Source organism: Fukomys damarensis, unplaced genomic scaffold, assembly GCF_012274545.1.
Source record: "Fukomys damarensis isolate Sample0158 unplaced genomic scaffold, DMR_v1.0_HiC HiC_scaffold_2, whole genome shotgun sequence".
Classification (NCBI taxonomy): domain Eukaryota; kingdom Metazoa; phylum Chordata; class Mammalia; order Rodentia; family Bathyergidae; genus Fukomys; species Fukomys damarensis.
Window position 1 is genome coordinate 6,528,626 of NW_022900914.1, and position 19,329 is coordinate 6,547,954.

Genomic DNA, 19,329 nt, shown 5'->3' on the forward strand with positions numbered 1-19,329 from the left:
CAAAAAAAAAAAAAAAAAAAAAAAAAAAAAAAAAAGGAGAGAGAGAGAAGCTCTTGAAAGCAATCAGTGGGGGAGAAAAGGCACAACAGGAGCCACACCTCCAACACAAGGCGGAGGCCAAAGAGAATGGACCAACATCCTTACAACCCTGCAAGAAACTTTATCAATGGAAATGCTGCCTGACTTGATCAACACTCTGCGGATGTGGACCAGACTACCACACTATACCCTTTATAAACAGTGTACAATGGAAGTAAAAATAAAATGCAATTTAAAAAGGAGCACCGCGCCTGCCTCCCAAGAGCAAGGTCCTGAGTTTGAGCAAAAAAAGAAAGAAAGAAAAAGAAATTTAATCTCAGTTGTCACATAAATCCTTGGGACAAGTCCGCCCTTACAGGTCTTTATCAATGAGACGAGAACGCCTGCCACGCACTGTTGTTACCAAGCTCCAGCGATTCGGAACACGGAAACGGCACCCTTCAAAGGGTCAGGGGTTGTCGCTGTACACACACAGGTACAAGCTCGTGCAGGAAGTCTACTGGTGTGCTAAAAAGAATAACGCTGGCTAAGCAACATCAACCTGATCTTGAGCCAGAAGCCACCAACGCACAATTTAGCCTGTCAGCTGAAGGTGACACCTGTCTTCTAGAGGGAGGGCGACAACGTGGAAAACGAGATTCAGCCTAAAAGCCTAAGTGCAGCCCCACTCAGTAATTAAGAGCCACTCTTTACAATGCAGCCACACTATCTGAAAGGCTAAATTTCCCCAAATATCAGCTATATGTGCAAGGGAAACTGTTCGTACCACCACTTCCTAATTATAACTTAATTGTTTCAAATAGCCTCTTTTCCTTAAAGTTCTTCAAGATTAGGGTTTAAAAAGAGACCTTTTGTTCAGGTTGCCATGTGAGCACATGTGCTGCTGCCGTGCTGGAGGCCTCACCTTTCATGTGACTGGCTGGATCCAGGCAGACACTGCAGTTTCCTCCTCTCCAGTGCGACTAGCAGTGACAAGGTACCTGTGAGGCCTCCACCTGATTCTGGATTCACGTGTGATGTCGCAGTAGTTTTGAAGAAAATCTTTGTCTCACTTAAACAGTACAGTAACTTGTTAAACTTGATCATCTGAATTACCCGCAGAGTTTTTGCAACCTATAGATTGCTAGGTTCCATTGCAATGTTAAGTTTCCAGTACGTCTGGAGGTCTGCAGTTCAGAAAGTGGTATCTGAATCAATTTCCCCAGGTAATTCTGATGATTGGCTAGATCTGATCTGTAACAGACAGCACAGAGATCTCACACACGCACAAAGTAATCAATCTCTCTCTCTCTCTCTCTCTCTCTCTCTCTCCAGCTTATTCTTTTTTTTTTTTTTTAAGACAGGGTCTCACTATGTAGCCCAGGCTGGCCTCAAACTCTTGGCGATCCTCCTGCTTCAGCCTTCCAAGTACTGGGATTACAGGTGTGTATCACCATGACTAGCTTGAAAGTACTTATTCTTTTTTCTTGGTACCGGGGATCAAACTTGGGACCTTGTGCTTGAGAGGCAGGTGGCAGAACCACTGAGCTAAATCCCTGGCCCCTGGAAAGTATTTATTCTAATGAAAAATTCCTATTGGTTTTTTTGCTTCTCCTAATTTAAATTAAACATTGGCATGGCTGGCCTTGACACAAGACACAAACCCTAAACCAAAAAAATGTGAGGTTACCTGGAACATCTCATTGATTCCTTCTCCGGTTTGGGCTGAAGTCTCAAAGTAGAGGAAACCTTTGCTCTCAGCCCAGAGACGCCCTTCACTTTCACTCACACAGCGGTGCTTGGTGCAGTCAATCTAGGGGGAAAGAAAATTCCAAACTTTTCTCACTAGAACAAGCCAAGTGAGCACTTGGTCAGTTCTTCCTTCCTTTTTTTTTTTTTCTTTTTTTTTTTTTTTTTTTTTTTTTTTTTTTTTTTGATACCAGGGATCAAACTCGGGTCCTTGCGCTTGCAAGGCAGGCAGCAGAACCACTGAGTTAAATCCCCGGCCCTGGTCATTTCTTTCTTGAAGCAAAAAAAAATTTTTATTTATTTACTTGTTTTTTTTGTTTGTTTTTTTTGCAGTGCTTGGGATGGAACCCAGAGCCTCACACGTGCTAGACAAGTGTTTTACCAGTGAGCTATTTTCCCAAGCCCAAAAACTATTTTTAATGAGCCTCAGCACCAGTATATAAAATTACCAGGACCAAAAGAAACCAAAGAAAAAAATAAAAACGATATAGACTGCTTTTCTATCCGATTTTCGAGCACATTTCCCACTTTCTCCCTCAGGCAGGCAGCTGCTTCCTGAGCCAGCCCTGCTCTCCACAGCCTCAGCCCAGCCATGGACGCCCTCCTCCTGGGGCCGGGCTTGACCATCAGGCCCCCGTGGCTCACTCACCAGTGCGCTTCCCCAAGCAGGGCACAGAAACGAGATAGGACGCTGATCTTGAACTCCAGGTTTGCGGTTTCGTTGTTTTGTTTATATCTCGGAGACTTGTGAAAGGGTGTGGACTCCTACGCTAAGGAATGCAGAATTTTCTTTTCTTTTTATCGGTCCCCCCACTACTTTATTCTGCTTCCAGCTAGAAAGGCCAGCATGCCAATTCCGAGGCAGTTACCTTGTTGGCACACACCACAAATATGACGCTGTCCATGTTTGCATGAGGCCCGAGCTCCTGCTTCATTTCTGCCAGCCACGCGTCTAGGGCGTCAAAGGACTCCTTCTGCCCCACGTCATAGACCAGGATCACACCCTGCGTGTCCTTGTAGAACTCGTTTCGAACCTTCAGATGGAAGCACACACGTAGGTTGTGTGATGTGATAAGAAAAGCATATTACAATCATCAAGCTAACCGAGTGCATTCTTTTAGGAATTCATAGTACTGGAATGTATCTCAGTATTTTTACTGGTCTTCAGAGGTCTGTTTATGAAATCAAGGGAACGTAATAAAAAAATCTATTTTTACAGAAAGACTTAAAATCTATTTGTAAAGAAGGCCCCTGCCCACCACTCTCGACTTCTTGAGACAATCACTCTTTACCGTTAGTAGTCCTTAAAGAGACACCAGCTGTGAAAAGTTCTTAGGGAGGCGAGCGAACGACTTAAAAGAACTCAGAGCAAAAAAGACACAAGAATCAGGATGGGGACGCCGCTTGTACACCACCCCCAGTGCCGGCATCCCTGCGAGCCGGGCAGAGCCTCCCTGACTGCTGGGGTCTGGGCACCAACTGAGAAGGCCACACTCAGCCTGAGTGCCACGTGACGGCAAGAGCACGGCCTTTGCAGGCAGGAGGGTTTGGGCCACACTCACTAGCTGTGTGATCTTGGGCAAGTCACTCAACCTCCCGTGTCTCAGTGTCCTCATCTGTGAGGTGGGGTAACGCGACTTACTTCACAGGGTTACTGGGGCTGAAGAGAGACAATGGAGGCAAAGCCCTTAGCGCACGGTGCCTGGATTCATTCTCTGATTGGCCACCTGCCTCTGGGGCACAGGCAGAAGCCCAGGAAGAGGGGCATCAGGCATGGGTGGCAGAAGTACACACTAAGTGGCCGAGGCAGCGAGAGGTGGCTGAGTGAGGAGAGGCTCCAGGTGAACATGCAGGCAGAACCTCGACAAGGCCACAGTCACGTTTGCTTTTCACAAGATCCAAGAATGTTCTCAGCTCGCAGCAGTCGTGTGCTAAGAGACGCAGACACCTTACACACACGTTAGGGTTTCTGAGCACAGAACAGACACCTGGACCCAGAAGAGAAGGGTCCGTTAACCTACACAGGACAAGACACTGCTCCAGAGCGAGCACCAACAAAGGACAATGGCGCTCCTTCCTCCAGGCCCTCTGCCTGGGCTTCCACGTACCTTCTCCAGGGCCTCAGATTCTCTCTCTCACCAACTCTCCACAACGGCCCTATTCCAGCCCTGTCCCAGGCTGTGATGGCTTAGGTCCAGAACGGCCCCCAGCCCCGTGTTGCGGTGCCGGTCTCCTCAGTGGACTGTTAGGACCTGGAGCCTGCACTGGGGGCAACCTAAGGGAATGCCTCCCCCCGCCGTTCACTCTGCGTCCTGGCTGCCATGCTCCTCCGCCACCCCGTGTCTGCCCTGGAGCTGGCCGAGCACAGACTGAAACTGTGAGGCAGAAAAAGCCTCTCCTTAAGTTGTGGGTGTCAGGGATTGGATCCCGGCCACTGGAAGTGGCTACAACCCGGGCCCTCTTCCTTCCTCCCAGATCCCTCCTCCTGACTTTGCAGTACGAGTCCCTTGCACAGGCTGGACTCTGAGAATCTCCAAGATGAGTCTTCTCATCAGAACATCCACACCTAACCTTCCTTTCTGGTCAGTACCAGACTGGCAGCTTAATGCCCCGTTGGAATCTCAACTTCATATGTACAAAACCCCTCAACCCCTTCCTTCCGAGCTCTTGGACATCAGGAATGGATGCAACACACCATTCCCTGGTCGTTCAGGGAACGTGTGGAGTCAGTCTTGGCTTCTCTCTTCTGTTACCAGATTCAGATGAACCCGGAGAACCTACCTCAGCCACGCTCTCTCACCTGTCACTTCCTTCCAGTCTCTTGTCCAACACTATCTCCTGACCACCCTACTGCTGGGCCATCTTCCTAGCAGGACAACACACTGTGTATATTTATCTTTTGAAAGCCCTGGCTCATAATTTCCTTAGTGTTTCTCCACTGCCAACTCTCCAAAGTTCAAACTCATTTAAACAAAGTTCAAAGTTTTTGATCAATCCTCTACCAACCTTCTCAGTCTTACCCCTTTACTACCCTCTGGCCTTTAAACAGGATAATCTCCCTCCCTTCACCTACCCTACACCTTGCTAGCTCCAGCTGGAAAGAGACCTCTGGCAAGGTCTTGGTATACTGCTAAATCTCACGTGTAGGTTTTTCTGCCCAGTGCCTCACCATCTGACCCTGTGAACAGAAGTAACATCTGTGTCCCCTAGGACACCACAGCCATGTGAACTTCTAGTTGTCCTGCCACTTCCGGTCACTCTCGTGGCTGATGGCACATCCAGCTGTGCTCCCAGAAGGCTGCAGGCAACACGAAGGCCCATGTCTCAGTGCATCCGTGCTTGGGTCACGCACGAGGCCGGGCAGATGTAAGTGTTTAAGAGTCTGTGTAGATGACTGGCTGCAGGGGTCTCAGGGGAGAACAAAAGTAGTGGCCAAAGTGGGGGAAATTCCAAACACAGGCCAAGCTCTCCAGTGACAGGTGTGCACACAAAAGCAGACTGATGCAAGCTCCGTGAATTTCTCTCGAGGATGCAAGTTCAAGTCTGAGCTCAGCAAAGAGGCACCTATGTAGTCTTGAGTAAGTTATTTTATTAACCCCAGCCCTGGTTTCCTCATCTCTGAAATAAAAGGACAGAGCAGATGTTTCAATGTTTCCCTTAAATTTCTTTATTCTAGTTTCCCAAAGAGCTTCTTCTGTTAGTCCCAGCCATCTCCACAAGTTCACAGTTTAACAAGACAGGATGCTAAAGGAATGGGAATTAGTCATTAAAGCAGACCTAGGAACAAGCTGGGATTATGGCTAAGGAAGCTGCTATTTAACACTGGGGCCTTGGAAAGCTCCTGTGAGACCCCAGTTCAGTGCTCCATGAGGCAAGGCTGGGGTCCAAGACCGGCCCCACCCCACTCGCCAAGGTTCTCCCACTACCTGCTCTGAGGCTGCCATCTTACGCAGCAGGCAGACTGTCCAGTCCCCACAGATCCTTTGGGAAATCTGCCAGAGGACAGTGACAGTGGATGCTTCAATGGTCCGAGGAAGCCAGGGATTATGGGGATGGCTGTGATGTTTCGCTAGCTATGTGCTAGCAAGGGTATAATCTGGTCAGCTTGGCACTTACAAAGATGACGATGGCTTTGGATTTGTCAAGGAGGGTTCAACTGATGCACACCTGTAATCCCAGCACTCAGGAGGCCAAGGCAGGAGGATCACAAGTTTAAGATCAGCCTAGGCTACAGGGTAAGACTCTGTCTCAAGAAACAAAGAAATAAAAGGATAGTTCAAGACACCCACAGTAACAGATGAAAAAGAGAGCAAGGCTATTTCAGTGAAAACACTCTAGAAGTGGTGATTTAAAGGTGTTTCTGTTAATCATTCTTCTATCTTTATAAACTGCTGGAAAAAATCAGGCATTACCATTTTAGGCTGCAACAAGAGCCTGGTGTCTAATGACAGAAAGCAGCAGGAACACAGAGAGTTTCACTGGTTACACAAAACCTGAGACACTGCATTAGTTCTCAGCTCCACAGTAGCAATGAGGGCCTTCTACAAAGGACACAAGAGGGACGCTGGCGGTGCGGCTGGGGAGGAATGCAGACGCTTTCCCTGGAGCAGGCTAAACATCAGAAAGATTCTGGTTACAGAAACACAGACCCAGTCCCTAGTCCCCCAAAATCTTGGCCAGAATTGTGATGCAAGTCACAGGAGGGCAGCTCTGCAAGCAGAAGATGCTGGCTGGGCGCTTTAGCGCTGCAGGATGAGCTCGTGCAGCAGAGACACCGGCACTAGAGATGCCCATTCCCACTCAGACCGCATGGGGCGTCGCTCTGTCCCAGAATCCCTGCTACACGACTCTTACGTACCTATCAGCCCCCAGGTTCAATTCTGTGTCCTTCAGTGGACTTCCTGGCTCTGGAATAGGCTGGGTTAGGATATTAAGTGCTCATCTGGTTTTTTGATTTTCTCAGTACCAGAGATCGAACTCAGGACCTTGTGCTTGTGAGACAGGCTAAATCCGCAGTCCCAGTGCTCATCTGTTTCATCAGCGTCTTCTCTAGCACAGCACACACCATGACAATGAGGAACGGCATGTCCCAGTGTGCAGCACAGACCCTGGCATGTGAGTATCTGGATGCAGTGATGACCACTGATTGGGAAGAATACTGCAGAAAGAAATCCCACAGTGGGCACAGCTACGAACCACATTAATTCCCAGACATCTTCTAACTCTCCACTCACAAGACCTTGCTGTATTCTCAAATTCGTGTTCTTTTCTTCTTTTGCCTCAGGGCTGGCCTTATACATGTGAAGCACGGGCCCTACCACTGAGCGACAGCCCCAGCCCCATAATCTAAGACTTACACTGGCATTTCTGGTAGTTAGAATCTGTTAAACTCGTGGTCAGCTAGAGCCCTTGTCACTGATATTCTGTGCCTGTAACTGACTTAACCTACTGTAAGGCTTCACACCGAAAAGGGGTTCGGTTCCCCTGAATATATGCGGGCACAGTCACGGATGGAGATCAGGCAGTTACTGAGAACACCCCACAGATACAGATGTCCCTATTACAGGCAAACCCTGGCTATTGCATACAAAGTATTTATATAGTAAAAGGAAAAATCCTAGACATCATATGTGAAGCATATATCTATTTATAGGCGGTATAAACACAGGTCAGGCACAGGTAAAGAGCCTGACATTGTGAGCATGTGTACGTGGTCAAACCTCTGAAAGGTGGAACGGTGGCAGCAGCCAGGCTGGGGGGACCCGAGGGCTAACAATGCGGGTGTGAGGTTCTGGGTTTTCCTTTGCTTCATACACCCCAGACTTGGAGCAGAGGTACAACTCAAAACTGTCAAGAACAGCAGACAAATGAAAGCACCATCAAAAATCTGATCTTGGGCCAGGAATTTAGCTCAGTGGTGCTGCTGCCTGCCTCAAAGCGCAAGGTCCTAAGTTCAATCCCCAGTATCAATAAATAAATAAATAAATAAATAAATAAATAAAACAAAACTGATCTCATGCCGGGTGCAATGGCAAATGCTTGCAATCCCAACACTTGCTGAGGCAGATGGACTGCCACAAGTTCAAGGCCAACCTGGGCTACACAGTGAGTTCAGGGCCAGCCGGAACTACAAAGTGAGACCCTGCCTCAGAAAACAAAAAACAGGACCAGGGATTTAGCTCAGCGGTGCCACCCCTGCCTCACAAGTGAAAAGTCCCAAGTTCGATCTCCGATGCTGAAAAACAAAACAAAACAAAACAAAAACAACTCATCTCTCCAGCCAGATGGCCAGGAAAGGGAAGATTCAGAAAGATTATTATTTTTTTTTTAATTTCAGAAAGTAAGTACTCTATTCCAGCCAAACATCTTATTGAAAACTGACTTATGGTACAGGATCCCAATGATGAATGTAACTATACTGTATGCCTAAAAAGTACTAAATAAACTCAATGCAAGAAAAAAAGAAAACTGACTTATGACCCCTACCCACTCCAGTAAAGACTGAGTGAAAATTTTAGCAGAGAAAAATATAATGGAAGTAAGAAGCTTAGGGTGGGCTCAGCAGTTGATGGAGGGTGGAAAAATAGAAATTACCCCAACTGAATTATAGAGAGAAGAAAAAAATTTTAAACAATGAACTGAGCTGCAGGACCTGCTGGGCTAACATAAAAGATTCGAATCCAGGAACGAGAGGAAATGAAAGCAAGTGGGCTGCTGATACACAGATCACAATGCCAGTGGGCTTAATTCGCTCTTTCCGGGAAAGAAGCACAGGGCGAGGAGCGATGCAAAGAACACACTAGACCCTCCGGTGCCAGAAGTGAGCGTAATTATCTTCTCAAGTTTTGGGCTGAGGTATTAAGTAAAATGTAAAAGTCCTGTGGAGGTTGAAATGTCTTACTTATCCGGTGTTTGAAACATTAGCGATTAAATTTTGTACCTATTTAGAGGGGCAGCAGGTATGTATTAAGATCCAAGGCAAGCCACAAACATGAGCTAAGAGTGCCTAATTTTACATGATCTGAATATTGGTGGCTTCAATTCAGGATCTTTCCCCAAACCCACTGACAAGACTACATATAGATCTTCTCAAAAAGGCTTTCTTACCTCATAGAAGAAGGGATGTCCGGCCATATCAAAGATGTTAACTTTGATCTCTCTGTCTCTGACTTGTACCCTGAAATGTTCAAATGCAAACAATCCCAAAGGTCATGGTTTCTGGTTCATATAACATCATTTATGAAATGTAGAGATACACACATAAAGTATAAGAGGCTTTCTCTGTGCCTCTGCTTGGCTCCAGAGATTCTCCCATAGGAGCTGGAACTAGGCAGAGGTGCCCAAGGAGCACTGAGCCACTGAGCCCTCCTGGAATAAGCACTCTCATTCACCTTTACTTTAACCCAACACACTTCGGGTCACAGCGCTGAGCCAACCAGCAGGAGCTACAACTGGGTACCAAGGCGAAGGAGAAGAGACCTAAGTGCTGTGGTTGTGCCTGGTGACTGTGCAGCGGGAGGCAGAGACATTAACGCTGTCCACTTAACTGTCTTGTGCTCTTCAGCTGAACAACAATTTGTTTTCAGAACTGAATTTGAAAATAAACAGAAGGGGGTTAGCATTCGTAATAGGGTTAACTTCTGTTAATACCATAGTCTGTTTGCTTCTAGTCTGTCTTTCTTTTGGTGATACAAAGGCATGAACCTGGGCTGCGCTAAAACTTGTGACCCTCCTGCCTCTGCCTCCAGTGATGGGATCATAGGCCTGTGCCACCACGCCTGGCTTGTTTCCAGTCTTTTTTTAAAGAAAAATTACCACCAGAAAATCATGAATGAACAGTTTAAATAATTCAAACACTAAAAAAAATTTTTTTTAATAAACACTTAAAAGTTATCCCAAACTCTATCACCCAGAATAGCCTTCATTACTAAAGATGAACATCACTACAGGCTTTTTTCTATGCATAGCTAAGATAAACAAATATTCTTATAAAATTGTTATACAATTATAAAATAAATATTATAAAATTTACTTTTTGTTAGGTTTAACAGAACAAAAAGAAACTGAAATGAATGGGGAGGAATTACTGAACTTTAAATACAAATGTTTCCTCAACACAAGAAATATTTCTTAAAAGATGCACAGCTGGGCATGGTGGTGTATACCTATAATCCCAGCACTTGGGAGGCTGAGACAGGAAGATCTCCAGCCTGGACTATATAGTGAGTTCAAGGCCAGCCTAAACTACAAAGTGAGAACTTGTCTCAAAAAAAAACATAAGGTTAAAAATAGAGATTATTAACAGTAAATACACAAATTAGAGTCTTCATGTCCTTCGTACCATGTCTCAGGCTCAGACAGCACTGGCCTGACTGGCTAAACTCCAGCGCTTGCTCTCATGCTCCCTGTACCACTTCCTGGTTTTACTAATGATTATTCCTTTGTCCGAGTTTACACTGTTCACTTTCTGTTCTGAAACCACAATTCCTCCAGTGGTTTTCCAAACAGTAATGGGGCTGGGGAGGCAGCTCTGTGTTGAGTATGCAACAGTAACAGAGCTTGAGAGCAGCAGGCAAAGATCTGGGATAACTGTTTACATTTTAAAATTTTACCTTAAAGAGATAGCAGCTGAGAAGGAATGGCATTATAATGTCTTCAGACTGAAATCTGAACAGTGTCCACTTAACTGAGAAGCCAGGAGGAAGAAATGGCGATTTCAGGAGGGAAAATAGCGATTCCTTCCCTCCAGGCAAGCCATGCCTGGTTCTGGACCTCTGACTCCTGATTATGACAGAATCCTCCGCCCACTCAGACCTGGGGAACCAGGGTCTCAGTGGGTGAGCCCCGGGAACCTGCTTTCACAGAGACACAAGCAACCCTCCCCGCCCTGGAGCCCAGGCCTCAGGCCTCACGTGGGAGGCAAGTGCTCTACCCCAGAGTTACATCCCAGGCCACAAGTATCCCTAGGCACGCTGAGCCTGGAGCACTTTTGAAAACGGATCTGCTGTTTGCCTGCCCAAGACCGTACCCTGCTTCCTTTACTGCTACACACTCCCAGTACACGATTACAATTTTCACAGGAAGTTGGTACATGCATGGAGCACATCTTAATTCTTTTCTTCTCTTTTGTTCATCCCCTTCCCTCCCCCTCCTTCCCTACTCCTTCCAAATATTTGTTCCCTTTCCATTTGCAAAAGCTCTGTTTTCATCATTTTTTCCATCCGCCTCTCCTCTTGCCTCCATCTCGCTCCCCCACCCATTTGAAAGAGATCTCTCCACGTCCTCCCTGTCTTCTATTTTGTGCACTCATTGTCTCTCTATTTAAGCTTACATACATATATTTAGTTTGCATTTCTCACTTAGGCGAAACCATGCAATATTTAAACTTGTGTTTGACTTATTTCACCCAACACTATGATCTCAAGTTGCATCCATTTGCCTACGAATGTTTCAAGTGTATCTTACGGCAGAGCAGTATTTGATTGTGTATAAATACGTTTTCTTTATCCATTCATCTGCTGATGGGCATAGATGCCACCTCCAAATTTTAGCTATTATGAGTTGTGCTGCTATGAACATAGGTATACACACGTAATGTGATGCCTCTAACTCTTTTGGGAAGATGCCGAGAAAGAGAATAGCTTGGTCAAAAGGAATTTCTAGCTTTTGTCTTTTGAGGAATTTCCATAGTGAGCTGTAGTAAAGTGACCTATTGCTCCGGCTCTGATTGGCCAGCTCTGTCCCTACGGAAAAGCCGTGTCTGAGGCCTGTGTCATCAGTACTGGATTAATTAACTGGAATCGATTAATAACCTTTTAAAATTTTAACTCTTTTTGCTTAAGTTGGTTTATGTTGTGTTCTCAGTTATATCCTCCAACTCATTATGAGACAAGCATCTTAAAAACAAAAACAGAAAAACTTTTAATGAGAAACAGAATAATCTGTTGAATAAACTACAGTCCTACGACACAATGTGGTAATTTTAATTTCTAAGATAAAAAAATTACTTATGTTGATTGGAAACAAAGCTGCTTTAAAGCATATCTTACCATTTCACTGATGAAATCCTGTGCTGAAGTAGGGAAAAGAAAGACTACAACTAGAAAGAAACGTGGATTTCAAATGAAGAGCTTCATACAATTCAGTCAAGGCCAAAATTTTCATTCTTTAAGGAAAATTTGCAGAATCACCCCATGGCCATCAGTTGAAGAGACAGTGATGTAAAAACTCTCGAGTTTTCCTTTAGCACTTACTTGAGCTGCTTTAACCACTTATAGAGGGCACAGCCGAGCCTGACTGCTGGTTACACAACTGAGTTCTGCTATAGCCACATCCCACCACTTCTGCCTGCCTTCTAAAGACTTTTCCTTCTTATTCTGTTTGTTTCTGTGTTTGTTTGACATAGGGTCTCACTATGTAGACCAGGCTGGCCTTGAACTTGCTATGTAGCCAACAGTGGCCTCAAAGTCATGGTGATCCTCCTGCCTCAGCTTCCCAAATGCTGGGATTACAGGTGTGCTCCACCACACCTGGCTTTTACCTTCTTGCTCTAATCTGGAAAATTTCCTCTTCAGATGTCTCTATCTTACCTAACAATAAATATTACTGAGCACCTACTAGACATTTGGAGAGAACTTATACTTAAGAGCCTTTTTTTTCAGGGCATTTATTATTTTAGCAGAAGCCATTAAACATATGCATATAACAATAAAGCAATGTATAGTAAGTACCATAAAGAATATAGATCATTTTAAGGTTTATTTCATTTGCAAAAAGATCCTGACCGATAGAAGGGGTGCTCAGGACATCTTAAGGGAACAGGAGCACTTTCCACTCTGAAGAGCTTGGCAGCAGTGGGGGAGGGGAAGGGTGAACGGCACCAGGCGGGAGAGCATGGAGGCCACAGCCAGTGTGTGGGGGATGTAACAAGGTGGTGGGCAGGGGTCACAACGGTGAGTGCCTGCAGTTCCAAGTCCAGGAAGCACGCGGTCTACCCCAATTCCACCTTCGGCAGTGGGTTACAGTATTAGTTTAATCCTCCCGCCCCAAGCTCAACCTCCTCTTGATTTACCGCCAAATCCCCAATTGTGCCCAAACGTTACTCTTCCAGATGTCTTTTGCTGGAGTCCAATAGGCTATAAGGATCATAAACCAGTAAGTGAAGTTCTCCAATAGAAAAACTTCCATATAATTTAGATTTGTTAGACTCTTTCAAAACACTGTAAAAACACACCTGCTCGTAAAGAACACGTTTCTGGAAGAGCCGGCTCTGCCAGTCCAGCTGTCCACTGATCCGTTCGTCAATGTGGGTCCCCCCACACCCCGACACAGCCCCCAGGAGGTAGCTCAGGGGTCAAGGAGGGGCCCAGTCACCGTGTACTGTGAAGGTCCCCAGCACTGTTTTTCTCAACTCATCTTCAAAGTTTCTATCTCAAGTTAACCTGCACAAGTGCACAGAGGCACATACAGATCATTTTAGGAGTTATAAATTTCTGTACAATTTATAAGCCCAGGGAGCCAATATACTCACTTTGTGACTCCATAGTCGATTCCAATTGTGGCAAGGTATTTAGACACAAATCTTTTCTCACAGTAGCGCTTTATAATACAGCTCTAAAAAGACAAAAATACATGCACTTAGTAAATACACAGTGGGAAGATGCAAAATAAGCACATTTCTTAATTATACTTTCTTTAATCACCACTATGAAAGTGTTTTCAGGGCTGGGGTTGTAGCTCAGTGGTGCCGTGCCCGCCTGACAAGCAAGGTCTGGAGTTTGATCCCCAGTACCAGAAAAAAAAAGTGTTTTCAAAAGTCAAAACTATAAATAATTAAAACAAAGCGAAGTTGTTAAAAAGAAAATTTATAAAATCTTCCCTGATACTACAAATGTTTCCAGTTTTGTTCTCCATCCTTTTGTGCTTTTCTTTTGAAGACTTTTTGTTATACTTCCAACACACCACTGAAAAATCTACATTTAGCCTGGACCTCCCTTCAAAGACTAAACCATAGCTCCCAATGCCTATTCCCTGGTTTCTACTCAGATGTCCTGTGCCTACCCCAAAGTGAACTGCTCACACACGAGCGCTGACATCCACTCTGTCAATGCCACCATGTCCCATTACAGAGGATCAGAGTGTTAAAGTTGCTTCTGGTTTGGGCCTCTGTCCACATTCTCTTTAGTGGGTCTTCCATCTTCCTTGCATCCCAGCGTCTATGGAGAACATTTGGCTTTAGAACCGTGCCATCTGCTCCCACACAAGCGGAGGAAACCCTTTCCTGGTCTCTCGGCCTCCATGCCCCAGCCTCGTCCGGAATGAGCTTCTCCTCTTCTTTCCAAACCTCACCTGTCCTTTCAGGCCCACAGTTCTGGCCGCCCAGGCACACATGCTTTTGCCTGCCGCTGAACTCTGTGTATGCACACCATGTGTCTGAACACTCTGGATTTACACACGCATATATGTACACTGCACACACCACACTCTGCCTTTTCCTGTAATTTTTTTCACATGTGAATATTTACCTTATCTCTTCAGCTAGACAATAAACTTCTTTCTTGCAGCAACTAGCTCAGTGCCTTTCACATAGTGAGTTTCTAGTCACCGAATGAATATAAGCAAGCATCAACTGTGTTACAGAAGCTTGGACTATTTCTGATTATGAATGGTAACAAAAAAACATTGTAAATGATTCATGTATTAGTAACAGTTCTTAGACTCATAAAACTTATAATTTACTTGAAGAGCTGCTAACAGGGTTCATTCTCAAATTCTTTTCTAGGCCTCAATCTAAATTAAATAGACAAGATAGTTAATTTTAAAAGTATTTAATGTGTTCATTGTGCACCGAAGGAAAAACTCAGCTACATCAGCATTCCTTTTTTAAAATGTTATATTTTGAGGCAGGGTCTCAATAAGTTGCCCAGGCTGGCCACAAACTTGCAATCAGACTCCCCAGAGTACTGGGGTTACAGATATGCCACCATGCCCTGCAGAAGACTTCTTTAGAATGACCACTGCTGAGTGGACACCTCTAGTGCTGCGGATGGAACCCAGGACCTCACACATGCAGGCAGGTGCTCTACCACCCAACTATATCCCTACATAGTGGTTACAATTTTTAGAAACACTTTATGGCTTAAAGTACTTCTCAAATGTTTTCTCTCACAATATCCTAAACAAATAAATACAGCCTTTAAAAATTATTCATGAGATTAAAAGACTAGGAAATCCTTTAACTCTAGTCTGCCATTTATAAAGATACACATTTAAATAACAGTATTAACTGTTTCCTATAGCACAAAGAGACTAGTTAAAATTAAATGAACACAAAAGTACTCTAACTTAATATCAACTGCTCAGACAAACTTTTATTTAAATAAGTCTCTCAGATGCAGGACACTGATAATGAACACTGACAGAACACAAAAGTTAGAAGCAAGCACAAGGTTGAAATCAACAAAATTAAGCATAAAGAAGAAGATAAGCTGACAGCACATAGATGGTGATTTGAGTTGCTGAGTAAAAGCAAAATGATCTTTTTCTTCATCTACACAAAAGAGCAGATATCCCCTTGTTAGACAAACAGTGAGTCTGTCACCTGTGCTGGACCTTGTCTCAGGGCCGGGAAATGAAGAAGGCCAAGTCTCTTCCTTCGAGGAGCTTGCCACTTATTGGATGGGACACCAAAGTCATTCAAGCATGGCTTTAGGTGACAGCTGTGGTAAGAGCCGCCCACATTACGCGATGTTATGAGATAATGTAATGGGAACCTCATGCTTCCTTTGCCATGTCCTAAAAGTGGCACTTTACCTAATGAGATTAAAAACTAAAACTGGTAATGTACATTTTTTGCAGTACTGGGGATGAAACACAGTCAAAAGTACCCTACCACTGAGCCATACCCTGTGCCCAGAAACTTGTAATATAAATGTTATTTTTATTTTTTTATTTTAAATTGAATTTATTGGTACATTCTAGGTAGACAGTACAGTTACATTCATTACTGGGATCTTATATCTTTACATGCTGTAATATAAATTCGAATGTTTATATTATCATTATCCAAAGGAGTCAAAAAGTGAAGACAGCCCAAATGGATAAAATGGGCTCTATTCACACAGCGGAACATTTTTCTGCCCTCTGAAGAAAGGAGGTACTGGCATATCCACACAGAGAAGCACCCAGCCGGTGTCATGTCGAGTGAAAACAGCCTCACAAAGGCCCCTGTCATGGACTCGGTAAAGGACTGTCCCAAACGGCAAACCCACAGGGAGAAGAAGCAGCAGTTCTTGCCCAGACTAGGGGTTACGAGGTAACCAGGAGAGACTACTAAATGCCAAAGGGTTTTTTAAGCTTAGGTTTTTGTTTTATACGGGTGACTGAATCTAGCTGCTACTGAGCACCCCCAAGCCCTTTTTATCTTGTTTTTGAGACAGGACCTCACTAAATTGACCAGTCTGACCTCAAACTCCCAATCTTCCTGTTTCAGCCTCCCAAGCAGTGGGGGTTCCAGGTGCCCGGTAAGATGGTTTTCTAAGGGCTGCTGAGTATGCTGTACAGATGATTGTGGTGGTGGCTGTATGGCTCTGTGATGTACTGAATGTCAGTGAATTACATGCTTTAAGTGAGCTGTATGTGAATTATACCTCAATAAAGCTTTTTTGGACTGGGGATTTAGCTCAGTGGTTCCGCCACCTGCCTTGCAAGCACAAGAACCCGAGTTCAATCCCCGGTACCAAAATAAATAAACAAACAAATAAATACATTTTTTAAAATAAAGCTTTTTTATTTTAAATTTTTGGTTTGTTTTTTAATCCTTTGGGAATCCACTCTCTGGGGGAAATGCGATTTTGCTGTAGTCTCCGGTCATATCCAGTTAAGCTTCCGGCTTGCAACGCACTTGCCCCTAAGCCCCAGGCCATTCTCCATCTCTTCCAGGTCTGAAGTTTCCTAATGTGCTCATTTTCAATGACCTTATGTTCCTTTTCCCATACCATGTTAATTCTGAGATAACATACTCAGAAATAAACAGAAGCAATAATGGCTATAGCTTTATTCATCCTATTTAGCATATTTTTCAAAAACAGTCCAAGTTTTGCCTGAAGAGAAAGTCAAATTTTATAGCAGAAGCTTGAGTCTTTGGTCCTTAAATTCTGGATAACTGTAGGCTTCTGGAAAGTAAAGTTAGTGCTCCCCCAGAGAAAATGAACTGCCCTGGGTGCTACTGGGTACTCCAGTGGCTGCTGGGAATCTGCCTCCGGGTAAAGTCCACAAGGAACCACTAGAAGAATCAGAGAAAGGCTTGAGTCCCTCAGGATACCCAATCTCCATATGAACCAACTCTAAGTTTGCCCGGCCTCTGGATTTTGGACTACAGTAAATGTTTTCCACTGGGCATGGTAGCACACACTGGTAATTCCAGTACTGGGGGGCTGAGGCTGGAGGACCGCTGCAAGTTTGAGGGCAGCCTGAACTGCGCAGTGAGAACCTGTCTCAAAAAAGAAAAAAAAAAAAAAGAAATAAATGGATGCTTTCCTTGGGTTTCTCCTCATTGTAGTCAAACCTTCCTACAGCATACAGTGTTGTTTACTACTCTGGAGTTTGCTTCTCTCTCCTTTTGTTTCAGGTCACTTTATCACTACTATTACTATTGTTGTTATTGTTTATTAAGTTTTATTTTATCCCATTCCTCCCCCAGTACCTTCTCCTCCCTAAATACAAAAGCTGTTTCCCTTTTTCCCTTCTATTTTCCCTTTTTTTCTTATCCCTTCCTTTCTTCCTCCCTCCTCCCCTGTTCCTCTTCCCACTTGAACACTTTCTTCCCATTTCCAACATCCAAATATACATCTCAGTCCTTATTTCTATTTTTGGTTTCTCACACTAGAGAAACAATGCTGCACTTAAACATATGTGTCCAATTTATCTCACTTAGGAGTATGGTCTCTAGGTCCATCCATTTCACTATAAATGTCTGAAGCTCATCCTTCTTTATGGTTTTTCCTCTCTTAAGAATAGATTATAATGATCGCTCCAAGTTAACTGACACAGTTCTCACTTTTTTCATGACTGGATAATAACCCATGATATCCAAGTACCTACCTATTCCCTCTATTAATGAGAACTCACTTTATTTACAGTTTTTTCCCTACTCTGTCACAATAAATACCCTTGTGTAGATCCTCTGAAAGCGGTACTTTAACTTCTAGGAACTGGAGTCCAGCAGTAAAACTGCTAGGTTGAAGAACACATCCTTCATTCATTCATTTGTTTATTTTTGGGACTAGATCTCACTACATAGTTCAGACTGACCTTGAACTCACTACATAAACCATGCTGGCCTCAAACTTGCAGTGATCTTCCTGCCTCAGCCTCCCAAGTGCCAGGATCACAGGCATGAGCCCCCACACCCGGCACATCTTTATTTTAGTTGCTATTGCCAACTGCTTTCCAAAGGTCTATCTAACACGGTATGCAGATAATCACCTGCTTTATATCTCAGGTCACATAGGTGTCGTCATTCCTTTAGTGATTGCCAAACTAGCTGGTGAAACTGTACATGGTATTCTCTAATCGTTCTTTTGTCTCTTCCAATATGTGGTTACATCTCTTTTTCGGTATTAATCCTGTAATTTTGTTTTGCTTCCTCTATTTTTCTTAGATTTTAGGTTCTCATTTTCATTAACCTTTCCAAAAAATTTTTAGTGAATTTTGTGTTTTTCTAAGAAAATCTTAAGCTCCTTTAATTTTTAATTACAAGATGGTTCACGTATAAAATTTATAGTGTTAAAAGTACATACTTTAGTAGTTTTTAGGTTCAGTGAATATATCTGTTAATGACACGAGTAGCGCAAAATCACACTAAATAGAAAAAACAAAAAACCCAGTGATCAACACTTCCTTGAGATGCCCTGTTCAGACCTGAGTCAGGGTTCTTAACCCTCAGTGGTGACAAGGGGCACCGCAGGGACAGAACTATGGTTCTGTTTCTAGACCTCTCTGTCAGATTCGATGGTGACCTTGGGCGGCTTTTGGCTAACACCTTCCACACGCCGGGAGAGATAGTAGGGACTAGAGGAGGTAGTCTGGGAACCCACTGGGTAATCCCCGGTGCCGAGAGTCTGGAGCTGACACCCCCACGGAAGGGCGGAGAGAGAGGAGGCAGAACCTAGGCCGCTTAGAGAAGGGATGTGAGGGCACTTCTAGAAATCTTAAATGAACCAATAAATAAAACGCAGGATCCAGGCCACCCTGCCACCTCTGTGAAACACGTCGGGCTCAGTTATGCTCTCGTGAAGGGAATGGAGATTTCGGGCTGCCCAGCAACATTTTCCTAAACGCCCCGCGCGCCCAGTTTAACTGTGTGGGCTCCCCAGCAGGGGGGGGTAACGCACCTTCCTTCCCCCTCCAGGTCCGGGAGTCTGGGCAGAACCGCCCAACTGAGGACCGGGGCCTCCTTACTCTCCTTGGGGTACGTTCAAGGCTAGAGGCCACCCGTCCAGGGAGCACGACGTCGGTGGAGGGGGGCAACCCGAAGGTCAAAAGGGTCAGGCTGGGGCTCCC

The 19,329-nt window shown here is 44.5% G+C and overlaps 1 protein-coding gene across 4 annotated transcripts in view; it reads right to left on the minus strand.

Moving 5' to 3' along the window:
• Positions 1-19,323, minus strand: part of Dnajc27 (DnaJ heat shock protein family (Hsp40) member C27) — a 36,210-nt gene extending 16,887 nt beyond the window's left edge. For 3 of the 4 annotated variants that reach the window (XR_004517035.1, XM_033763100.1, XM_033763097.1), the window contains exons 1-5: positions 19,161-19,323; positions 13,298-13,380; positions 8,875-8,944; positions 2,637-2,801; positions 1,709-1,831 (exon numbers count right to left, since the gene is read on the minus strand). Coding sequence is in view for 3 of the 4 variants with exons in the window: in XM_033763100.1 (XP_033618991.1) it covers positions 1,709-1,831; positions 2,637-2,801; positions 8,875-8,901 (315 nt within the window). In the remaining variant the exon portion in view is untranslated. Of the gene's footprint in view, positions 1-1,708; positions 1,832-2,636; positions 2,802-8,874; positions 8,945-9,158; positions 9,641-13,297; positions 13,381-19,160 lie in introns of those variants that run through there. The other variant, XM_033763098.1, reaches the window with a different exon arrangement.
• Positions 19,324-19,329: the final 6 nt, after the last annotated feature.